This window comes from Octopus bimaculoides, chromosome 18, assembly GCF_046866305.1.
Source record: "Octopus bimaculoides isolate indiv1 chromosome 18, ASM4686630v1, whole genome shotgun sequence".
NCBI classification, from domain to species: Eukaryota; Metazoa; Mollusca; class Cephalopoda; order Octopoda; family Octopodidae; genus Octopus; species Octopus bimaculoides.
In genome coordinates this window covers 54,856,026-54,877,671 of record NC_142945.1, presented here as the reverse complement: position 1 = coordinate 54,877,671, position 21,646 = coordinate 54,856,026, and the positions used below count along the sequence as shown (strand labels likewise).

At 35.8% G+C, this 21,646-nt stretch overlaps 1 protein-coding gene across 1 annotated transcript in view; it reads left to right on the top strand.

The window, feature by feature from the left end:
- The window catches only part of LOC106882939 (MMS19 nucleotide excision repair protein homolog), a 32,681-nt gene that overhangs the window by 6,504 nt on the left and 4,531 nt on the right, over nt 1-21,646 (top strand). The window contains exons 2-22 of the mRNA XM_089366302.1: nt 5,204-5,252; nt 5,687-5,790; nt 6,155-6,240; nt 6,959-7,103; nt 7,411-7,536; nt 7,785-7,846; nt 8,986-9,147; nt 10,877-10,960; nt 11,283-11,369; nt 11,941-11,989; nt 13,467-13,615; nt 13,964-14,042; nt 14,254-14,461; nt 15,399-15,496; nt 16,022-16,165; nt 17,015-17,267; nt 17,614-17,719; nt 18,678-18,746; nt 19,462-19,588; nt 19,888-20,060; nt 21,167-21,353. Of these exons, the coding sequence (XP_089222428.1) occupies nt 5,204-5,252; nt 5,687-5,790; nt 6,155-6,240; nt 6,959-7,103; nt 7,411-7,536; nt 7,785-7,846; nt 8,986-9,147; nt 10,877-10,960; nt 11,283-11,369; nt 11,941-11,989; nt 13,467-13,615; nt 13,964-14,042; nt 14,254-14,461; nt 15,399-15,496; nt 16,022-16,165; nt 17,015-17,267; nt 17,614-17,719; nt 18,678-18,746; nt 19,462-19,588; nt 19,888-20,060; nt 21,167-21,353 (2,547 nt within the window). The remainder of the gene's footprint in view (nt 1-5,203; nt 5,253-5,686; nt 5,791-6,154; nt 6,241-6,958; nt 7,104-7,410; nt 7,537-7,784; nt 7,847-8,985; nt 9,148-10,876; nt 10,961-11,282; nt 11,370-11,940; nt 11,990-13,466; nt 13,616-13,963; nt 14,043-14,253; nt 14,462-15,398; nt 15,497-16,021; nt 16,166-17,014; nt 17,268-17,613; nt 17,720-18,677; nt 18,747-19,461; nt 19,589-19,887; nt 20,061-21,166; nt 21,354-21,646) is intronic.

Here is a 21,646-nt window from a genome sequence, read left to right as displayed (position 1 = left end):
TGTAATGAGTCTACTGGTGATGAGGGGTTTTGGACTGTAGTTGAGGGATTACTGTATTTCTTCTGACTCTTTATATTCTGAGTTCAAATTCTGCCAAGGTTGACTTTGCCTTTCATCCTTCTGGGATCAACGAAATACGTTCCAGTTGAGCATTTGGGTCGATATAATTAATTAGCCCCTTCCCCTAACATATCGGGTCTTGTGCCTATAGTAGAAAGGATTATTCCTTCATGTATCACTGAAATTGTCTGCTATTCCAAATTGGTCATTTAACATTACCTAATGACATCATGCTGCAGAGTTTTGCTCCTTATTTTGTTGTATCTTGGGAGGGTCATTCTGCTCTAATAAACACATGTACTGCTTCTGTTTCACTTCTTATCATCATCATCATTTAATGTCTTCTTTCCATGCTGGCACGAGTTAGACAGGCAGGAACTGGTATGCCGGAGAGCTGAATATTCCAGTCCGATTTTGGCTTGGTTTCTAAGGCCTTATGCCCTTCCTAATGCCAACCACTCTAAGAGTGTAGTCGGTGCCTTTTACATATCACCAGCATAGATGCTGTCATGTGTCACTAGCACTGTCCACAAGTATGATTTCACTTGGCTTCACAAGTCTTCTCCAGCAAATCACCAAAGCTCCTAATCACTTGTCATCACCTCCTTGAGGCTCCACATTTGAAGATCATGCTTCATCACCTCGTCCCATGTCTTCCTGGGTCTCTCTCTTCTACAGGTCCCCTCTACAGTTAGAGATTGGTACTTCTTCACACACCTGTCCTCATCCATACGCATCGCATGATCAAACCAGCTCAGTCGTCTCTCTTGCACACCATATCTGATGCCTCTTATGCCCAATTTTGTCATTCATGCTTTCAAGGTTGATAAAGTACATACCACTTGCTCATTGATGTCAATATAATTGGCTTCCATCAAAATGACTGACCTTGTGCCAAAATTAGAAATATTTAAGACTAGAAGCATGCTTTGTTGAGAGAGATTTTTATCTGCTTCTTGGTGCTGATATTCAGTGAATGGTCTCCAGCTCTTCTTTGCCTTTCTCTATTCTGGTTACCATTTCAGAATTTACTTAATTCTTACTTTACAATCATCTCATGTTCTTGACATTTGAGCTGCTGTCCTTATCACAAACAATATAATATTACTTTTTCTCTTTTTATCTCTGCTTTAGTTAATCTCATTTATTAGACAAAAATTTTTTAATTCTCTCTGCTTGGAGAATATCTGCATAAATTATGCTTTCATCTTGAAATGACCTGGTCTTTCTTTTTTTTTTATATGTTAAAGCCCATCTTTGCAGGTTTTGTTGTCTGTTTCTGGGGATAATTCAGGCAGTGAGAATTTGGTGATATTCTTTTCTTGTTTTAGTCATTGGACAGTGACCATGCTGGGGCACTGCCTTGAAAGGTTTAACCAAAGAAATTGACCCCAGCGCTTTTTTTTTTATTAAATCTGGTACTTATTCCATTGGTGTTTTTTTATTGAAGTGCTAAGCTGTGGGATGTAAACAAGCCTACACCGGCTGTCAAGCTGTAGTGGGAGGGGAGGGGGAACAATTATGCATGTGCACCCGTACAAACTACATTGAGTTTAAAATTTTAATGAAGGAATTATTTTAGTAAAACTTGTCAGTACAATCTTTTAAACAAAAATTATTTTAATATTTGCTACAATTTTTGAGTAATCGTTGATTCGAGTAATGTTACTGCGGTCAACTGTTGGCTTTCTGTTCAATATGTGTCAATGTGCTTCAGTGCTCATCTAGCTTATTTCCTTGGAAGAAATCAATGGAAAATGTTGGCAATATTGATAATTAATTTTATTTACAAAGAAATCACGTTTAAGCACCATTTGAACATATTTTTCTCTTTCATATCATTTGTTACGGAATGAAAGGAATCAAAAAAAAAAAATTGCTTTTTTTCATTCTTTGAGTTTTGAACAAGAACACTAATGGTTTCAATATATGTTAATATCTGCTATAAGTCTGGTGCCATTGTAGATTTTGTCATTGCCAAGAACAAATCTGTTTTCCAAAAGACAAAACAATTTCTTTTAAGTGTTATTACTTTATTATTATTATTATTTAACCATAAAATTAATTCTAAATTACTTGGAATTGTCAGTTTTGTTCAGTTCTTTCACATTTCAAAACAAGAATTAAAGAAAATACATAGAAGAAAAATAAAAAGATGGGCTTCCCCTGCATCTGAACAGTTCTGGATTAATTTCCTGAATGGTAGCAATTCCTCTTAACCAAAACTTGATTCTTCAGTTGCTTTAATTATCGATCAATAGAATCTTTAACTTTCAAGGAAACAATTTCCAATACTGTGATTATGATGGTGATGGTTAGGATTAGGATTCCTAAGCAGTGCTAAAATGAGCCTCTACCATAGTGACAGTAGGCACTTTATCTGTTTTCCATGCTGGCATGGGTTGGATGGTTTGACAGGAGGAGTTGGTAAGCTGGAGAGCTGCACCAGGCTTCAATTGTCTGGTTTGGCATGGTTTTTAGAGCTGGATGCCTTTCCTAATGTCAACCACTTTGCAGTTTGTAAATGGGCGCTTTTGTATATGGTACCAACATGGTGCTTTTTATGTGGCACTGGCACAGGTGCTTTTCATGTGGCACCAGTATGTGTGTATACACACCATATATTTTATATAAATATATATGTGTGTGTGTATTTCATAACCAAGAGAAACAGTACTCAGCACATGTGAAGCATTTGAATTATAGAGATGGAAGCATGGGTTTATGGTTAAGAAGCTCAGTTTGCGACTATGTGGTTTCAGGTTCAGTCACACTGTGTGGTACCTTGCATGCCTTCTATATTCCTCAGTTAATCAAAACACAAAACATTGTGAGTAGATCTGCTAAGATGGAGACTGAAAGAAGCCTGTTTATTATATGTGTGTGCCCCTTTGTCTTGACATCACGTGATGGCTAAAAATGAGCATCACTGGTATACAAGTGATGCAGTTTGTTTCTAGCCTCCCATGCAAAATATTTTTGGCCTTTTGGAAACCTTGAGGGTTGGTGACAGGAAGGGCACCCAGAAGTAGAAAAATCTTCTTCAGTGAATTCTGCCTGACTCATGCCTGAAAAAGAGAATGCTAAAGGAGGAGGATGATGATATATATGGTATATATGGGGGTGTGTATTATATAATATATATATATGTGTGTGTATGCACATATTTAAAGTTGCTGTTCGTGATACATGTTGAGTTAACAGACTTGTTCTCTTCACCTCAGTAGTTCAGAGAGAAGTCGTCATGTTGTGTGCAATGTGTGTGAAAATGGTTGCTCTGTTACAAAAAAAAAAAAAAGGAATTGATTTGAATCTCGTTGCTGCTGGAAATCCTTCAGCCTCTCATAGTAGCTGTTCAATTACTGACTACTATGGAGGTTTCTTTTCAATATATCTATCACAACAATAATCACTTTTGTCATATCGTTGCTCTACATATTTCAATAAATTCAGGGTTGAATTCATTTATCTTTTATTTTCTTTAATCAATATCTGATGGTTTTTAACTTTCTCATAAAATTTACGCAAACTGCAATTCAATTAGTGATCTTTCAATACTGTTTTCTCCAGCATTCTCTGAATGAAAGAGAATCCATTATATAACAGAATATATTAGTTTTGTTATTTTTTTAATAAAAAAGGGGAAGTTTCCTCTTGGTTGGACATGTTTCAAAGAAGATTGGAAATGAACAGCACTCGTTTTACATGGTGTCAAGACAAGAACACACACACACACATTGTGGGCTTCTCTCAGTTTCCATCTATCAAATCCTTTCTATAGCCAGAAGACACTTATGCAGGAGGCCAAACAGTTGGGTTGAACCTGACACCACGTTGTTGAGAAGCAGACGTCTTAACCACACAGCTATACATCCATACCTATTAAATACAGAGATAGAGTGATTATGTTTTTTTTTTTTTCTCTTCCTAAGTAAATCTCTGCTGACTATTTCTAGATAAATATATTTACTCAGCTCGCAAGATGTGGTTTATTTCTTTTTCTTTTTCCTTATTTCTTTTTTTTTTTTAATCCTCTTCTAAATACATAAGTAGTTTGAGGATTTTAAAGCAACCGAGTAGCAGCTATTGAAGGTTTTCTTGCAATACAGAGACTTACTATTAACTGTTAGCGAGTAATACTGATGTCTTGTATTGATGCACACACACAAACATACATATGTACGTACACGCATACATAGGTACATAGTTAAAATTTGCAGAAAACAAAGGACAAAGATTGGTGAGGAAACAACTGGAAGGTGTATTAGTTTGATGCTTGGGAAGAATGGTAAAGTCTTTGACAGTTTTGAGCCCATGTGCTGTATATTTGCTCCCTCCCTCCATCAAATCGACATTATCTGTTCAGGTGCACAAATGTGCCACATGTCAGGTGCCTAAGTAATTGCAGAGCAAAGCAAAATGAAGTGTTTTACTCAGAAATAAAACAGACTATGCACTCCAGGTATTGAGACTATGACCTTTCAATTGTGAATGCAACCGAGAGTATGAAGACAGGGAAAGCTCCCATCCCATCAGGAATCACCACAGAGATGCTCAAAATATCTGGCAGTGTTGGCTATAGCTTAGTCACCTGTATAGTTAACCAGGTGATACATGAGTCATACCCAATGACTGGTGTAGCAGCACCATAGTCAACTGCTACAAAGGTAAGGGTAACGCTTTAGATACAAATAATTACAGAGGTATCAAGTTGTTAGATCAGGTAATGAAAGTCACAGAAAGGGTCATAGCCCAACTGATTAGGGAGAGAGTCAGTTTAGATGAGATGCAGTTTGGGTTCATGCCAGGGAAAAGCACCACTGATGCTATATTTCTGGTAAGACAGCTGCAGGAGAAATACCTAGCTAAGGATAAACCTCTGTACCTGGCTTTCATTGACATGGAGAAAGCCTTTGACAGGGTCTCCCGATACCTTATCTGGTGGTCAATGAGGAAACTAGGGATAGATGAATGGTTAGTGAGAGCTGTGCAAACCATATACAGGGACGCTGTAAGTAAGGTGAGGGTTGGCAGCTAGTACAGTGAAGAATTCTGGGTAGAGGTAGGGGTCCACCAAGGTCCAGTCCTCAGCCCCCTCCTATTTAATATGTGAAATTTAGTAATACTCTTTATTTCATTTCAGGTTTAACACATAAAGAAGTTAATCTCCTTGAAATAGTGCAATGTCTTGGGTAAGTATTGTGATTTTGATTAACTCTTGGTCTACCAGAGAAAATGTATGTCGCTAATTACCAACTGGGTCCAATGAACCCAGTTGGTAATTGAATAGATCTTTGTCAAACCTTACGGAAAACCCATTGAAGTATTACCTTTTATCTTTTACTTGTTTCAGTCATTGGACTGTGACCATACTGGGGCACAGTCTTGAAGTGTTTTAGTCTAACAAATCCCAATTTTTAAGTCTGATGCCTGTTCTATTGGTTTCTTTTACCAAATCACCAAGTTATTGTCTTAAAAAATGCAGGATATCATATAACTCCTACAAACTTTATTTATGTTAATTGTGAAAGTGATGGGCAAGCAGGTTTACTTATTATTATTATTATTATTATTATTATTATTATTATTATTAAATTCTATATTTCACCCGTTTTTCTTTCTTCAGGTCAGCATTAACCACTTCAGGTCTTAGTCGAAGGGCTGATGGTACAAAGTTGCTTTGTGATGCTCTTCATCAAATTCCACAAGATTTATTAATTTTTGCTGAAGGTATGTTCATCATTTTTTTTTTTTTGTTTTTGTTTTTTGTGTCTAGGAAGTAAGTAGTAGAAATGGTAAAATGCCAAACTAAATGTCTTTCAGTTTTTAGGTTCTGTACTTTTCCATTCTTCATCTGAACCCTCTTGAGATTTTTACTTTCCCTTTTGTCCTTGAGGTTATGAAGTTTGACTGTGTTGATTTTGTGGGTGTGGCTATGTTGTGATGAGGTTTGTCAGTGTTGGTTTGTTATGGTTGTGGGAAGCGATGTTAGATTTGGTGTTGTGTTGTGGATTACTTGGTGTAAAAATTTGCTCTAGTTTTGGATGTATTAGGAATTATCAGTCAATTTATTTAATCTTTTCTTTCTTTGCAGTGGAGTTACTCTGCACGTTTCTCTGTAATCGTCTTGGTGATCATCATTCTCTTCAACCTGCAGCCCTCCATGGCCTCGCTGCCCTTGTACGTTGAGTAGCATTTCCTTAACATTTCTTGTTATCTCCTCTTAACCCTCACATTATTCATTTACATGTGTTCTTTGTATTATTTATTTTTCTATGTGATGTAAGTGTAGGTAGGAGTGTGTGATAACAAAGCTTGTTTTCTCACCGTGTGCTTTTAAGTTCCTTTCTACCTTGTGGCACCTTAGATGAGTATCTTCTGATATAATCTCTAGCTGACCAATAAACATATAAATGAAACTGGTAAATATAAACTGTATATATATATATATATATAAACTAATAACACACCCACATCCATGCACTCATACATCAGGCACACATGCACACGTACATTCTCTCTCTCTCCTTGCTTCTGTCTGCTTCCAAATCTCCACAAAGACTTAATGACTTTTACTTTCTACTTCAATTCTACTAATTACAACTTCTGTCTCTTATTTTCTTTTAAATCCTATAAAAATCTTTCACAGGTTTTTCCCATCCCCTAACTTTGTAATTTTCATTGGCTTATGATTCATTTTCTTAGTTTCCCCTTATGAACTCTCTACACTTATTTTCAATTTTTATTAACTCTGTCTGTCTGACTTAATTCTCTTTTTCATTCCTATAATCTCCAACATTTTATTTAATCATTCTCATAAGGATAAAAAAGAAGTATATTTCCAAATTGGTTTATAAGTTTTTCTCTAATTTTATTCAATCAATTTATTTATTTTCAGAGCAAGTGTTGCAATGTTCCCTCAACAGTGCCTGAAAAGTTATGTCGGCGGATATTTCGAGAGGTTCAGTGTCCGTCCTTAGCCCAGAAAGATCGTTATTCTGTATATACTATTATCTATAATTTTCTTGTAACAAAGTTAGATGGTAAGTTGCCAAAAATATTTCCCATCTTTTATCTATCAACATTCTATATATATATTTTTTTTTGTTAAGTATCTCATAGAGTATTATTTTAACCCTTTAGCATTTAAACCAGCCACATCCGCCCAAAATGTCCACCTCTTTTATGCTCAAACTGACCAGATCTGGCCTCTCACTCCAACCCTACTGTAGGGTTAAAAACAAAAACACCTTGCATGGAAAAAGTCAAAGGCCAGCTATTCTTACTTTCTGTTCCTCTTTCCACATGGAAGATGTTCTATCATAGTTTTTTTTTTTTTTTTGACAACAGAATTAAGGAAAATGGAAGGTGATTTTGTGTGTGGTTTTATCCAAGCAATGGACGGTGAGAAAGACCCACGTAATCTTCAACTAGCCTTTCAATGTGCAGAAATAATTATCAAACAGCTTTCGCTAGGTAAGTGATAATCTTGTATTCAGCAAATCTTCTGATAAATAAAAGCAGAATAAATACGAAATATTTCACTCTGTTGATTCTAACCTACCCCACACCCTACTCTTACCTCTATGATACACACCTGTTTTTAAGTTAATCTAAATTAAAATGTTCCATCAAAATTTTATGTTAATTTATGTTCCAGACAATTCCTCCCTAAAATTCTTTCATTTTCCCCTCACACCTCTCCTCTTTGCATTGTTTTGTAGGTCTCTTTGTTGAAGAAATGTTTGAAATTACTGCCTGTTATTTTCCTATAGACTTTCAACCTGTAAGTATCTCTAATAGCCACTAATGATTGAATTTTGTGCATCTTTAAAATGATTTTGCACGTAATAACGCTGTTCCTTTTTTTTTTTTTTTGCTTTTCTTGTTTTAAGCAGGAACATTTTATTGTTATTCCTACCATTTTATTTATTTGCCATTGTTTCCTAGAATTATCCGCAAGTGAGTAACCACTCCCCACTTCCATTTCAGAATTCACCATTCTTAACTGCTGCTACCTTTTAGACAATTCCTTTATAATTTAAAGAATATTTTTGAGGAATATTTTCTCTGAAATCATTTTTATATCTTCATTTATTTTCACTGGTGCAGAAACTGTTTAACAATGAACCATTGCTTAAAAATGCTTTAATAAGAATATGTATTGAATATTAAAAAAAAAAATTAAGATATGGTAGTCCTAAAATTAAATTAGTATAAATTATAGGTGTGGCTGAGTGGTTAAGACACTTGCTTCTCAACCACGTGGTTTTTTGGCACAGTAATGCACCCATTCCAGCATTCGGTCTTTAGAAGAAGAGAAGCTGGTAAAAAAAAAAACTAAAAAAAAAAAAAAACTAAGCTAAATTTGTAATCTGCAATTCAGGTTCCACGTGTGTCCTTGCCTGTAGTCCTGAATGTTGGGCAATGATCTCAAGAATTTGATTGCAAATTCAAGTGGCCTAAATTTGAAATGGAGTTCCTGTGAAGGATTTCTGTAGAAATGTTACTTAATGGGGGTGGATAGCTCAGAGATCAGGGTGTCTCTCCAGGTTGAGCCACTGCTTCTCTGCATTGTGAGCTCACAACTCTTGTACTATAGACATGTGATTAGAATGTAGCCAATTGGCAAGTGACATAGGGGTAGACCAAGAATGAGATGGTTGGATAATATCCATAATCTTAGTCAGTTACATTTGGGAACCCAGCTGGAAAGTGTAATGACCATTGTCATTACACGGTACCCTATGGTGGAGGTGCCTGAGGTCTCTAACCTCAACAATCCTTCTAGAAATATTAACTAGTGAAAATGGATGGGTTGATAATTCAGTTTGTATCATATTCTCATCCCACTGTTAAAATATTTTGGTCCCTGTAGAATATTTCTATTTTTGTCAATTTACATTTAATTTCTGTTGTTTTTAGCCTGCAGATAATCCGCATGGTATTGAAAAGGAAGATTTAGTCCTCAGTCTTCGCAGATGTTTAACTGCAACTCCTCGTTTTGCTGAATTTGTACTGCCACTCCTTTTTGACAAATTATCTTCAGATGTCCCAGACTCTCGAATCGATGCCATGCAAACTTTGGTAAGTTTTAAAAAATTTGTTTTCCATTATTATTTTATTACTCCTACACATATAACCTTGTAACCTGTGCAAACATGAAACAATGGATGTTTAGCAGTATTTCGTTTATCTTTGCATTCTGAGTTCAAATTCCACTGAGGTTAACTTTGCATTTCATCCTTTTGGGGTCGAGAAATTAAGTACCAGTTGCATACTGGGGTTGATTTAATTGACTGTCCATTAATTCCCACATGTTTAGCAAGTCTTTATCCCCTACTTGGCAGTCCCAAGGGTGCTGGTGCCTCATAAAAAGCACCATGCTGATGCATGTAAAAGGCACCCAGTGCCACTCTGTGAAGTGGTTGGCATTAGGAAGGGCATCCAACTGTAGAAACAAGGCCAAAACAGACAACTGGAGCCTGGTGCCATTTTCTGGTTTACCAACATGGAAAACAGATATGAAATGATGATGATAATGATGATACACTGTTTAATTGTATTGATTAATTTTAAAAATAGCCCTATTATCATAAAGCAGGCACTTGGTGCATAGCATTTTTTCTTTGTTTTTGTTGATGCTAAAATTATGATGGAAAGTTTTTAATTTAACCCTTTTGATACCACTCACCACCCAAAGCCACCTGGGTTCAACAATATCAACTTTCTGTTCTAAAGTGATCAAAATCCCATGTCGATTAATTTTCTAATTACTATCTCAATAATAAAGATATTAAAAAAATGTTTCACTAAATTCTTAATTATTTTCAAAAGCAATTGAAACAAAGGCAGTGTATTTCTTTAGAAATCTGATAACAAAAGGGTTGGATGTGAAGACTAAAAACATGTGAGCTTGTATGAGAAAGGTTAAACGTGGATAAAAACTATATTTTGATTTTTAAATGTATATTTCTAAATCAGCTACTAATTTTAATGGCAAAAATCAGTTGTTGACCTTTAGTAAAATAAAAGCTGTTAGAATTTGTCTGAAATCAATTCAAATCTATTGATCTCTAATAATTGTTTTGCTTCTATGTAGGGACAATGGCTAGGAAATAATATTAGTAATAATAATAATCCTTGCTACTATAGGCACAGAGCCTGAAATTTGTGGAGAGGGAGTAAGTCTATTACTCAGTACTTAACTGGTCCTTTTTTTTATTGACCCCTGAAAGGATGAAAGGCAAAGTCAACTTTGGTGGCATTTGAACCCAGAACATAAAGATGAATGAAACCTGCTAAGGATTTTGTTTGGTGTGCTAACGATTCTGCCAATTCACCATAATAATTATAATTTTCAAAGTGACACACAGTTACTGATCTAATAAGTAGAAAATAATAATGTTTCTATTTGATAATAATAATCCTTTCTACTAAAAGCACGTCTGAAATTTTGGAGGAGGGGATTAGTTGATTACATTGACCCCAGTGTTTCACTGGTACTTAATTTATCAACTCCGAAAGGATGAAAGGTAAAGCTGACCTCGGCAGAATTTAATCATAATAATAATAATAATAATAATAATAATAATAATAATACTTAAACTATTATTTGTTGCTGTTATTATTTCAATTACAAGTTTTTATCATTATCTAACTTGCGTAGCTTCTTTTTAAGTATTTCTGAGAGATCTTGCCTCAAGACTATTTAAAGATGTTTTTTTGTTAATTTCTTCTTGTGTAGCTTATCCCACCTAAACAGTTGCTATGTTTCACCCTATTTGACTTGTATTTTGTCTCTCTTTTCTTTCAGGCTGAGGTTTCCCCTGTGTATGGAGCTGAAGCTCTCAATAAATATTTATCATTAAACGTGCTCTTCTCCATATTCAGAAATGAGGTGAGACTTTTACTTTGTTTTCTATTTTGATGAGAAGGTACACGTGTCCAGGTTTGGCTTGGAAACAAGTAAGGGTTGGTCACAGGAAGAGGATCCAGCTGTAGAAAATCTGCCTCAGCAAACTCTATCTGACCCATGCAAGCTCAGAAAAGTGTACGTTAAAATGACAACAATGACAATGAGAACAATATCATCTATTATGTCAATATTGATCAAACATCAACCACAAAGCTATAAATTGATTGTAGATAATTTTAATAAGAGAGAAAGAGACTGTTTTGGCAATGGTGTTCTTGTAATGTTGTGTAATTTGTTCTTTCAGTTGATATCTGGCAGTAAAGAAGCTCAAGAGGCTGCTTTGAAGGCAACACAAAATATTACATCTACGTTGACTGACCAAATAATTGAGGTAAATTGTTCTGCTGTTTATGCTATTAGTTGCTCGCTTAGATTCTTATGAAGGTTTCAAGTCTGTCTGTCCCAGACTAGTGGTCATCTTCTGTCATATAAGTAGGTGTGTTCATTTTCTGTTTTTCCATGGGACACGGGGAAAATATTACCTTATTTGGAAATAGTTGAAGGCTGATGACAGAAAGAGCATCCAGCTGCAGAAAATCTTACTCAACAAATTCCATGCAGCCCATTCAAGCATGGAAAAGTGGACATTAAAACAATGATGATGATGGTGGTAGAAGAATCTAACACTACTCGTTACTCCTGTTCACTCAGCTGGCAAAAATCAGTCTTAAGACTCACAGAGTCCCTGGTCAGCATCAAGTTAACATGGCAGCATTAGTGAGTCTGTGATAAAGCCAAAAACTTTTGGCTAAAACATGTCCAGCAATGGTCAGCTCCATCCCTCTTTTGCCTTCTCTCTCTTAGACTTATTTCTACTTGTTTTTTTATCTATAAATCAGTACCATTCTATCACTTGTCATTTTAAATCTTATTTTTTGTTGTTTTTTTTTCAATAATTTCAGGATGACAGCGAGAGTCCTTTGAATTCCTTCTTGAATTATATTTTAAAAGGTAACTTTAAAAAAAAAAGAACTTTTTGTTTTCTTTTTATGAGAGAAAATTTTAAATGTCAAATTCTTGTATTTTTTACTTGTTTCAATCATGGAACTGTGGCTTTACTGGAGCACTGTCTTGTGTGTGTGTGGGGGGGTCTCCGTCAAATATATCAACTTCAGTATTTTTGGTGACCTTCTGAGTCACAGACATGCTAACAAACCAGCATTGGCTGCTAAGCATTGGGGGAAGTTGACAAGTTCTCTCTCACACACACACACACACACACACACACACAAAACACATCCATGTGTGTATGTTTGTTTGTATGCATGGTGTTAGGAAGGGCATCCAGCTGTAGAAATATTGCCAAATCAGACTGGAGTCTGGTGCAGCCTTCCAGCTTCCCAGCCCTGGTCAAACTGTCCAACCCATGCCAGCATGGACAATGGATGTTAAAAGTTGATGATGAGGATCTTCCACACGGTTTCCATCTATCAAATTCAATCACAAGCCATTGGGTGATCCTGGAGCTAGAGCAGAAGACGCTTGAAGTGTGGTTGGGAAGCAAACTTCTTACCACCCAGCCACCCTTGCATCTCAAATATTTTCGAGACTAAGCTGAAGATGTCATATCTTATCACCCCTCCACTTACATTCCTTCACCATGATCTCAGTTTTGAGACTTTGTCTTTATCAATGCTGGCTGCTGTGTAAATAAAATTGTTATGTCACCATAACATAATAAATGTAACTGGTGCCAGAACAACTGGACTAAAACTGATGTTTATTTGTTCTCTTTTAATGTCGTTGTTGTTTATTTGTATTTCAAGGCTGTAGGGGTTTAAATGTAACCTTTTAGCATTCAGATTACTCGGTCAAATGTAATGCTTATTTATTCTCATTGTTTCGAATTAACCATGCATTATCTCATAGCTTTGAGATTTCGATGATGTGACTGTATATGACATTGTAGGGTAGGTGTGAGAGGCCAAATCTGGCCAGTTTGAGCCAGTTTAAATGCTAAAGAGTTAAAGAATATAACTAGTGGCTGACCAATTGTTTCATGCCTGATAAGCAATATTTTGTTTTATTGATATATATATATATATATAGGTGTATATTCAACAAAGAATTAAGTAAAAGAAGGTAAAACAATATCGAGGTGTGTATTAAAATGCAACTTATCAAGTATGTGTTTGTAAATTAAAATGAACAGCAACATTCTGCTGCATGTTGCAACAATACAACGACTTGCATGGTTGGTCATGCATCCTCTGCACAACTTAGAAGCAGTGATGCATATAACAGTTTGTTATGGTGAATTCCAGATTAACATGTAAGGAGGGAAACAGATCTGGAAAGAAACCGAGTTTCAGAATTGATCAGTTCATCTGTTATTTTAGACTGTTTTGATTGTGTTTCTTTGTGTTTTTGCTGACCAAATATTCAGATTAAATAAATAAAGGATACATTAGAATGTTCTCCATTTCAGTTTGCCGATTAAATAGTCAACAGGAGGAACAGTTTGTTAATCACATGAAGCTTCTTCATAGTGCTGCTTCGGCATCAAAAGTTTCTGCAATTTATATTCTTCAACAAAAACTACCAGAGCTCTTGGAGATGAATGAGAAAGCATGTCAGGTAAGGAGACATAATTTCTAGGTTCTCATTAATTGTTTGCTTGTTCAGGATCTGCAGAATTTGAACTCCTGCCATTACTACTCTTTTGTTTTAACCTCCTCTTCCTCTCCCTTTCCTCCTCCTTTCCACTTCCTCCTCTCCCCTCCTCTCCACCTCGTAGTTGCAAAGTGACCTTCTTGACCATTTAATCATGCTGTGGTCACCTACTTATTTATGTACACACACACACACACATATGGAAAATGAATTTTCTCTATCACAACATGTCATTGCACAATTAAATAGAGTGATGTTCCACAATTATTGATTCATTCACTGTTAATCTTCTGTATTTCTTATATTCAACAGTCAAACTGGAAAGTTCTTATTCTGAGGTGTATATATGGGTTTTTAGAAGCTACCAAATCTTTACCAGATTTGAAGAATGGTGAGTAGACTTCTTTTTTATTGTAAAATTGATCCCTAACCTCAACTGTGATTCTAGTTACATAGAAAAGAAACAAAAAACCACACTCTCTGAAACATCGGATATTTCTTGTTCTCTTTCTGTCACTTGTTGCATATATTTCACTCCTTCTATTGGAAGCTGATTAATATCATTGTTCTCTTTTTTTTCTTTCTCTTTCTAATTTCTACAGAAGAAAATCCTGTCTCTCAGCATCTCAACAAAATATTTGCCATGTTCACAACTTGTTTAAGTAACTCGAGTGTCTCACTTTGTTTGATTAGTGTTAAGTGTCTTGCTTTGCTGTTGGATTATCACGATATCCTCGACCCTGATAAAAAGGCGTTAATTATGCAACACATTCTCATAGTTATGAGTAAAACAAAAGATGAAATTCTAAGGTAAGTATTGGATTTAATCCATTCATTATCTCTACCTACCTGAGATTGACCTCTTGTTCTACAATACAAAATATCTCATTCTATGGTGTTCATATTTAAATGAAACCCTGCCATCCTTGTTTTTAGAGGAGATTTTTGTTAGGTTATGTTCAAAATATTTGTTTCACCCTTTGCTTATCCAAAGCATTTTCATAAGTTTGTCCTCAATGTCCAGGCTTGTTTCAAGGCTTTTAGTCAGCCTTTGGTTCATATGGTCTGAGTAACATAAAGCTTTCCTTTCATGAGTCTCAAGTTCCTCTGGTGGTTGAAAAAAATTGGGAATGTATATCATATATGATGCATGGATGCCAAGGAAATATATCTTGTGTATCACATGTGATGGACAGGACAGGCAAAGGGCTCATGGTTCTTAGGGAGCAGTTGATTTATATCATTTGCAATACTCGGTTCGTACTTTATTTTATCAATCCTAAAATGATGAAAAGCAAAGCCAACCTCAGTAGGATTTGAACTCACTACACAAAGGTCATAATTAAATACCACAAGGTATTGTGTTAATGCTCTAACAATTCTGTCAATCAATTATTAGCTTGATAATGAAGTACTTGGTTATTTAGATAAATTCCTGAAAGTTTTGATCATTCTGAAACTGCTGTAGGACTGCAGCCCTAGAAACCAGAGTAGAGCAGATGGTAGAGCTTTGTGCTGTCCTCTGCCTAGCCGGCTCCTCTCGAACCATGCAACCCATTCCAGCATAGCAACAGGGATGTTAAATGAGGATGATAAGATCTGTCCCTTTGTAAGAAGTCAACAAGTGTTGCCCTAATGAAAAATCAATTTATTTAATTATTTATTCAAACTGTAAACATTAATGTTCTCTTTTTTTTCTTTCTTTCTTTCTTTATCTTTTTTTTTCTCCTTCAAATTCTGTTGGCAGATCTCAGTGTATTTCTACATTATCTGAAGCATCAGTCAAATACCCAGAAATCATACAACAGAATGTTCTGCCAGCATTGTTTCAAATCTTAAAGAATGGTTAGTAGTATTCTTTACTTATGTGTTTGTGCCCCTTCTCCTACTTATTGACCAGTGTTGGTTTGTTTAGATCACCACAGACTTAGCAATTCAGCAAGATACACTGATAGAATCAGTATGAAGTTTAAAAAATAAGTAGTGGTGTTGATTTGTTCAAGCGAAACCCTTCAAAGAGGTGCTCCAGCATGACTGCATTCCAGTGCCGCATGCAAATAAAAGATAAAATATACCAGTGTTTGAAGAAGGAAGGGACACAATGGACAGCATAGTCCTTGACACACTGTTTGCAATGGTCAGACTCTTTCAGAGTTTACTTGGCACTAAATTGCAACAGGCACAATTTCCCCTTCAATTTTGGTAGATTTTTCTTGGTTTGGAATTGTAGATCAAGAAAGATTTATTCCATACAGATTATATGTAAAGAGATCAGTTGTGGTGCTTTGCTTTTGGTATTTTCTTCATCTCTCAATTTTTTTGTATTTTGTTTTCCTTTAGTTATCTACATTTCTGTTAGTTTGATTTCAGGAACCAGAGACAACATATCGAACCAAAGCCATCAAATAAACATAAACAGTGCCCTAGAAATATTTTCTTCAATTTGTATGCAACCTTCACTCACAAAAGCTGTCTTACCAGAAATTTGGATTTGGTTAGAGAATTTAGTTAAAGGTAATGGAATCCACTTTAATACCTTTAATAGTGTAATTTGCATTATTAATCACCTTCACACACAAGTATTTCACAATAGTGCTGACTTTAACCTTTTCATTATCATATTTCTGTTGAAACATGTGGCTTTTGTTTCGGTTAATTTTGAAAATAATGGAAAATTTAGGAAAATGTAAAAAGCATTATCTGAATGTGATTGATGCCAGGGCCACCTGACAGGCTCCCGTGCCAGTGTCACGAAAAAAGTACTATCCGAATGTGATCGATGCCAAGCCCGTCTGACTGGCCCCTATGCCGGTGGCATGTAAAAAGCACCCACTATACTCTCAGAGTGGTTGGTGTTAGGAAGGGCATCCAGCTGTAGAAACATTGCCAGATCAGATTGGAGCCTGGTGCAGCTGCTGGCTCTCCAGACCTCAGTCAAACCGTCCAACCCATGCCAGCATGGAAAACGGATGTTAAACGATGATAATGATAAACTTTGTCATTATTAAGCTGATTAAGCTGGTGTTTGGAACATAATACGAACTTTTGATGGAAAGTTGTAATTAAGATCACGATAAAACAAAGAAGAATTTGTCTAATAGAACCATGGGCAGTTTCAGGGTGGGTTGGCAGCAGAAAGGTTAATTATCTGATAATGAAGCATAGTTGATTTATGTTTCTTTTGATTTTCTGTGACTCTTGACTGGGTGAACTGATGATGCTTATCTGCCAAGATGCCTGGTTAGGGAGTAGAGACATAAAACATTGAAAGAAACTAAGGGGCAAGAAGTGTGTTTTTGCTGCCCTTTTTTTAGACTTTGTTTGCTGAAATGCCATCTAAAGAAAGCTCTGTTGTGTTTGTAGGCGATCCCAATAGAACGTCTGATGTCAGTAAATTATTTCACGAAGGAATGGAATCGTTACTCAAAATTACAATCATCAACTGTTCTGACCACCCGTTTATGTGTCCGGAGTATTTTTATTCATGGTTGCTGCCTCAATTATTAAAGTTAAACATTTGTCATCTTGTCGAAAGTGAAGTCTCGTCCACCACAAACTCAATCACAGACTGCACAAGCTCTATCTTGAGGGAAATTTCAACAAGGCTTGACAAAAGGTAAAAGAAAAGTTTTATTTTCAATTTAATAAAATTTCTCAGAAAGTCTGACCTTTGCTGCCAGCAGTTGTGTTCCTCGGCATATGTCATACACGTACCCTTTGATTATAATGTTGACATTTTAATGGATATCATTATGAAGCCATCAGGAAAAAATATTGGTGAAGCAAGTGAGTGTTGGCATCTGGCTGTAGAAAAATCTGCCTTAACAAATTCTGTTTGACCTCTGCAAGTATGGAAAAGTTCATGTTGAATGGAGATAAATGATGATGTATTTAAAGCAATGTTTTAACCAGTTCTGCCTATTCACCTATTTTTAATTGTTTACGGTGTGTTTTTCTTATAGGAAAGGAGAAGAATTATCGGAACAAATGATACGGCTTTTCCTTCACCAAGATCTTAGTGTATTTGACATTTCTGCTTCTTTGAACATGAAATTTTGTCCATTAAAGGTATAGTAAACCTTTTGTTGTTGATTAAACCTAAGATTAACATAATCAGGCTGACCTATGATTTGTGGCTTTTGATCTGTTTGTGTTTAACCCTTTCATTACCAACCCGGCTGAAACCGGTTCTGGCTCTGAGTCTTGTTTGCATAAGTTTTGAATTAAAATCTTCCACCAAACCTTAGTCACAATTTATGTTCCTAACTTTGCTGATTCTCACTTCTGCTAGAGTAGACACATGTCATAAAGAATGAGTTTCATCATTTAGATGTTGAATTATGATTAGTCAGTATAGTTACCTACACCTAAATGCCTGGTAGTTTAACATTGGGAACTGACTGATAATATTTGCAATTAATTCATTTAGATGCTTTGTATTAAACTAAAATTTAAAAGTAGAATATTGGGAGTTAAAAATTGCAAAAGTAGTGTTGGTTTGTCTCTAGTCAGCCTTGATAAAGCAGACCTTATGAGTAAAGATAGTCCAGCCATGCCCATCCTTTCTGTTTGAATATCTTTGACTGCATTGTCCAATGTGTCATTCATGTTTTGTAAAACACTCAAGTGTAGTTTTGTGAGAATTTAGTTACTATTTCTAGCTGGTCAGGTGACCTTTTGCAGGCTCTTTAATTGACTTGTAAATTGGTTAGCAGAACTTATCAGGTATTTTAATCTCTCTTTTTTTTTTTTTACTATATTTATCCTGAAATAGATTAATGTTTCAATTAATTTAGAAAATAATGAAGAATTTAATGAAATAGCAGTTATTATTAAGCTGATTTTTGAGACATAAAATTGATATTTTGTTGGAAAGTTTTTATTTAAAACACAATATTTGTATTTCAAACCATAAATGGTCTTAGTTGGGATCAAAAGGGTTAACATGTTTTTTTCTTCTTGATTACAGAAACTCATTTTATTTCTATTTTAGAACTTCATTGATTATATTTTTCATGTCTTTCAGCCAACATCTGTCAAACAAACACGACTGATAGGATTTTTAATGGCTGTCATATGCAGTCTTCTTCCTGAGGTAAGTGGCATCTAGTTTTTTTTTTACACTTTATCAAGACATTTTTCTTTTATGGTAGTGGAATTTTAATTCCCCACTCGAATGAAGTTTGGCAATAGAAGCAGCAGTATTTTTATTGTTTTAATAAAAAAAAAGTTGATTCAACTATTTTTAGTCAAATTTTATTTCTTCAGAGTTTTTGTTTCAGACATTCTTTAATAATAAAACAAACGATTGTAATATTTACAGGTGTAGACATGGCTATGTGGTGAAGAGGTTTGCTTCCCAGCCACATGGTTTTGAGTTCAGTCCCACCGCATGGTGACACATTGAGCAAGTGTCTTCTACTCTAGCCCTGGTCCGACCAAAGCCTTCTGACTTTAATTACAGGTTAGGGTTAGGGTCATCATATGTACACATTGCATCGTAAATGCAATGTGTACATATGATGAGGCTCTTGTTTGCAGCTATCATGTGAAACCGAGTCAAGGAGACCCAAGCATTTCCACCTGCACATATATACATAGTGAGGAATTTCAGTTTTTGCCTATCAAGTCCACTCATGAAGCTTTGGTCAGCTTGAGGCTAGACAAAAAGAAACTTGCTCAGTGTGCTGTGGAGTGGGGGTTGAACCATGTGGCTGGAAAGTAAACTAATGTGTGTGTGTGTGTGTGTGAATGGAAAGAACCATCCCAAAATGTATCTGATGTGATTTTTTGATTTGTTTCATTTTCAGGTTTCCATTGATGACTTGCAACAGTTGCTCGAGCAACTTGCTGGCCTTGCATTACAAAGCAAAGATCAAATAACACGAACAGCAGCAGCCAAATGTTTTGCCGGCCTTATCAACAAACACGGACAGAGTAAGTGTTTTTCCTTATGTAATATGATGGAACTTCAGATGCTGGAAACACTGTCCCCACCATCTGCAACTCCTTCCCAGCTGTTCCTGCCTGTCCTTATATAATGTTGGGTTGTCATGCATCTCCTCTGTAGCAAGACACTTGTGCTTGTCCCCTTATCATGCTTTAGCCTCTCACCACCTAGCCTAATGCCCCTTCTCTAGAGTTCCTTCAGCTGAGCTTCCATCCTTTGTTATGTTTCCACCTGCAAAAAAAAGAGTTTAATTGCTTAAAAATATGTTTTTATTTTTTTGTTCCAGCTTCTCCTGGCAAAGAATGTTTAGATCGTTTACAAGAGCAACTTAAAGATAAATTAATGAATAAAAATAACTCTTCAGGTGATCTTCGAGCGAAAGCTTTACATTTGTGGCTCTGGATTACTAAAGCTCTCCTTATCTCTGCTCATTCTGAAGCTAACAACTTTGTTGGACTGGTAAGCTTACATTTTATTTCTTTAACTATCACGTTGATTTTTTTTATAGCATCCATCCAAAATGAAGGTTATGTTACTGTACATATTTATGACTCAGGAAATCTCTGACTTTTTATTGATGTACCTGAAGAGACCCAGAGCAGGTTGAAACGTGTGTTGTATGCAATAAAGTCTATTACACATTCCATCTCCTATTTTATTTAATACTGTTACCCCAACTGCTACTGCAAAGTTCCTGCAGTAAATCTACGGATAACAACAGGGAATCGAAACTGTGCCGGTGCTTTACTCATCATCTATTTATACATATTGTACAATTTCTCCATTATATATATATATATATATATATATATATATATATATATATACATAGAGGTGTTCATAATAAACAAACAACACAGCAATTCTCTAAGAGTATGGAAAAGCATTTAGCCGTTTACTTTTTCAAAATAACTTTCAAATGAAGTCCAGGCTGACAGCTCTAAGCAGTGATGAGTGTAAATACAAACTTCAAGCATATTTGAACTGGTAACTGCTTAGCGCTGTCTCCCTGTATTTTATTTATGGCGAGCTCCTGGATAGTGCAACCAACCATTGAATGATGACAGGAATATCATAAGAGGGATCTGAGTTTTGTGTCATTTTGCAGCATCTGCCTTTCAAGTCTCTTTTGCTGAAGAGGAGATAACCACTCTGAGATGCAGGCATTCAATAATCTGTTTGTGGGGTGCTGTAAACTGACTTGCAAGGGCTGGACCTTGTGGTTGAAATTATGTCCGAGCTATTAATCAGACAGACACACCACTATCTCCAACTCAGTATCAACTTTGGTTTCCTTTTTGCCATTGTCCCCTTCTGTGAGCAGCACTCAACATCGTATTCATTGGCATAAAACATACACTCCAGTTTCAGCATATTCAGGAAATAAGTGTGTCAAAGACAAAATTAGCTTATGGGAGGTTCAACTTAGCATAGAAGACCGAGGATGATTTTTTTTCTTTTTTTGGGAGTTTTTGTTTTTTAACTTTTTTGAATACCAGTACTTCTTGTATAGCATCAAATCTGGTCTGTTTCCTGATCTCTTCCTATTTTACTTCTAACTTTAGGTATTTAATCTATTGAGTGATGAAGAGCTGGGAGAAGCGGCAGCGGAAGGGATGTTTCTCATTCTCTCTGAATATAAAGATGTTTTAAGCCAACCCCAACATGCAAAGATCCGTATTATGTACAAGCAAAGGCTTTTTGTTGAAAATGTACAGCATCTGTCAAAATCATTCCATGAAGTAAAATCCGGTAAGTATCTCTATGCCTCTGCAAGGATTTTCCAAATAATTAGGGCTTCTTTGGAGACGAAGCTTAGCTCCATAAATTCTTCAGCCTCTTTGGCTCATTGCTGGAAAATCACTCTTCAGGCAGGGATCCATTATCATTGATTTAATGTCTGCAAAAATGTATTTGGCCATGAGGAAATATTAACCTTGTTTGGAAATGTAAAAGTTGGCTACAAAAATGGCATCTGGCCATAGAAGATCTTCCTCAGTGATTTCCACCTGACCCATGCCAGCTTAGAAAAGTGGACGTTAAAA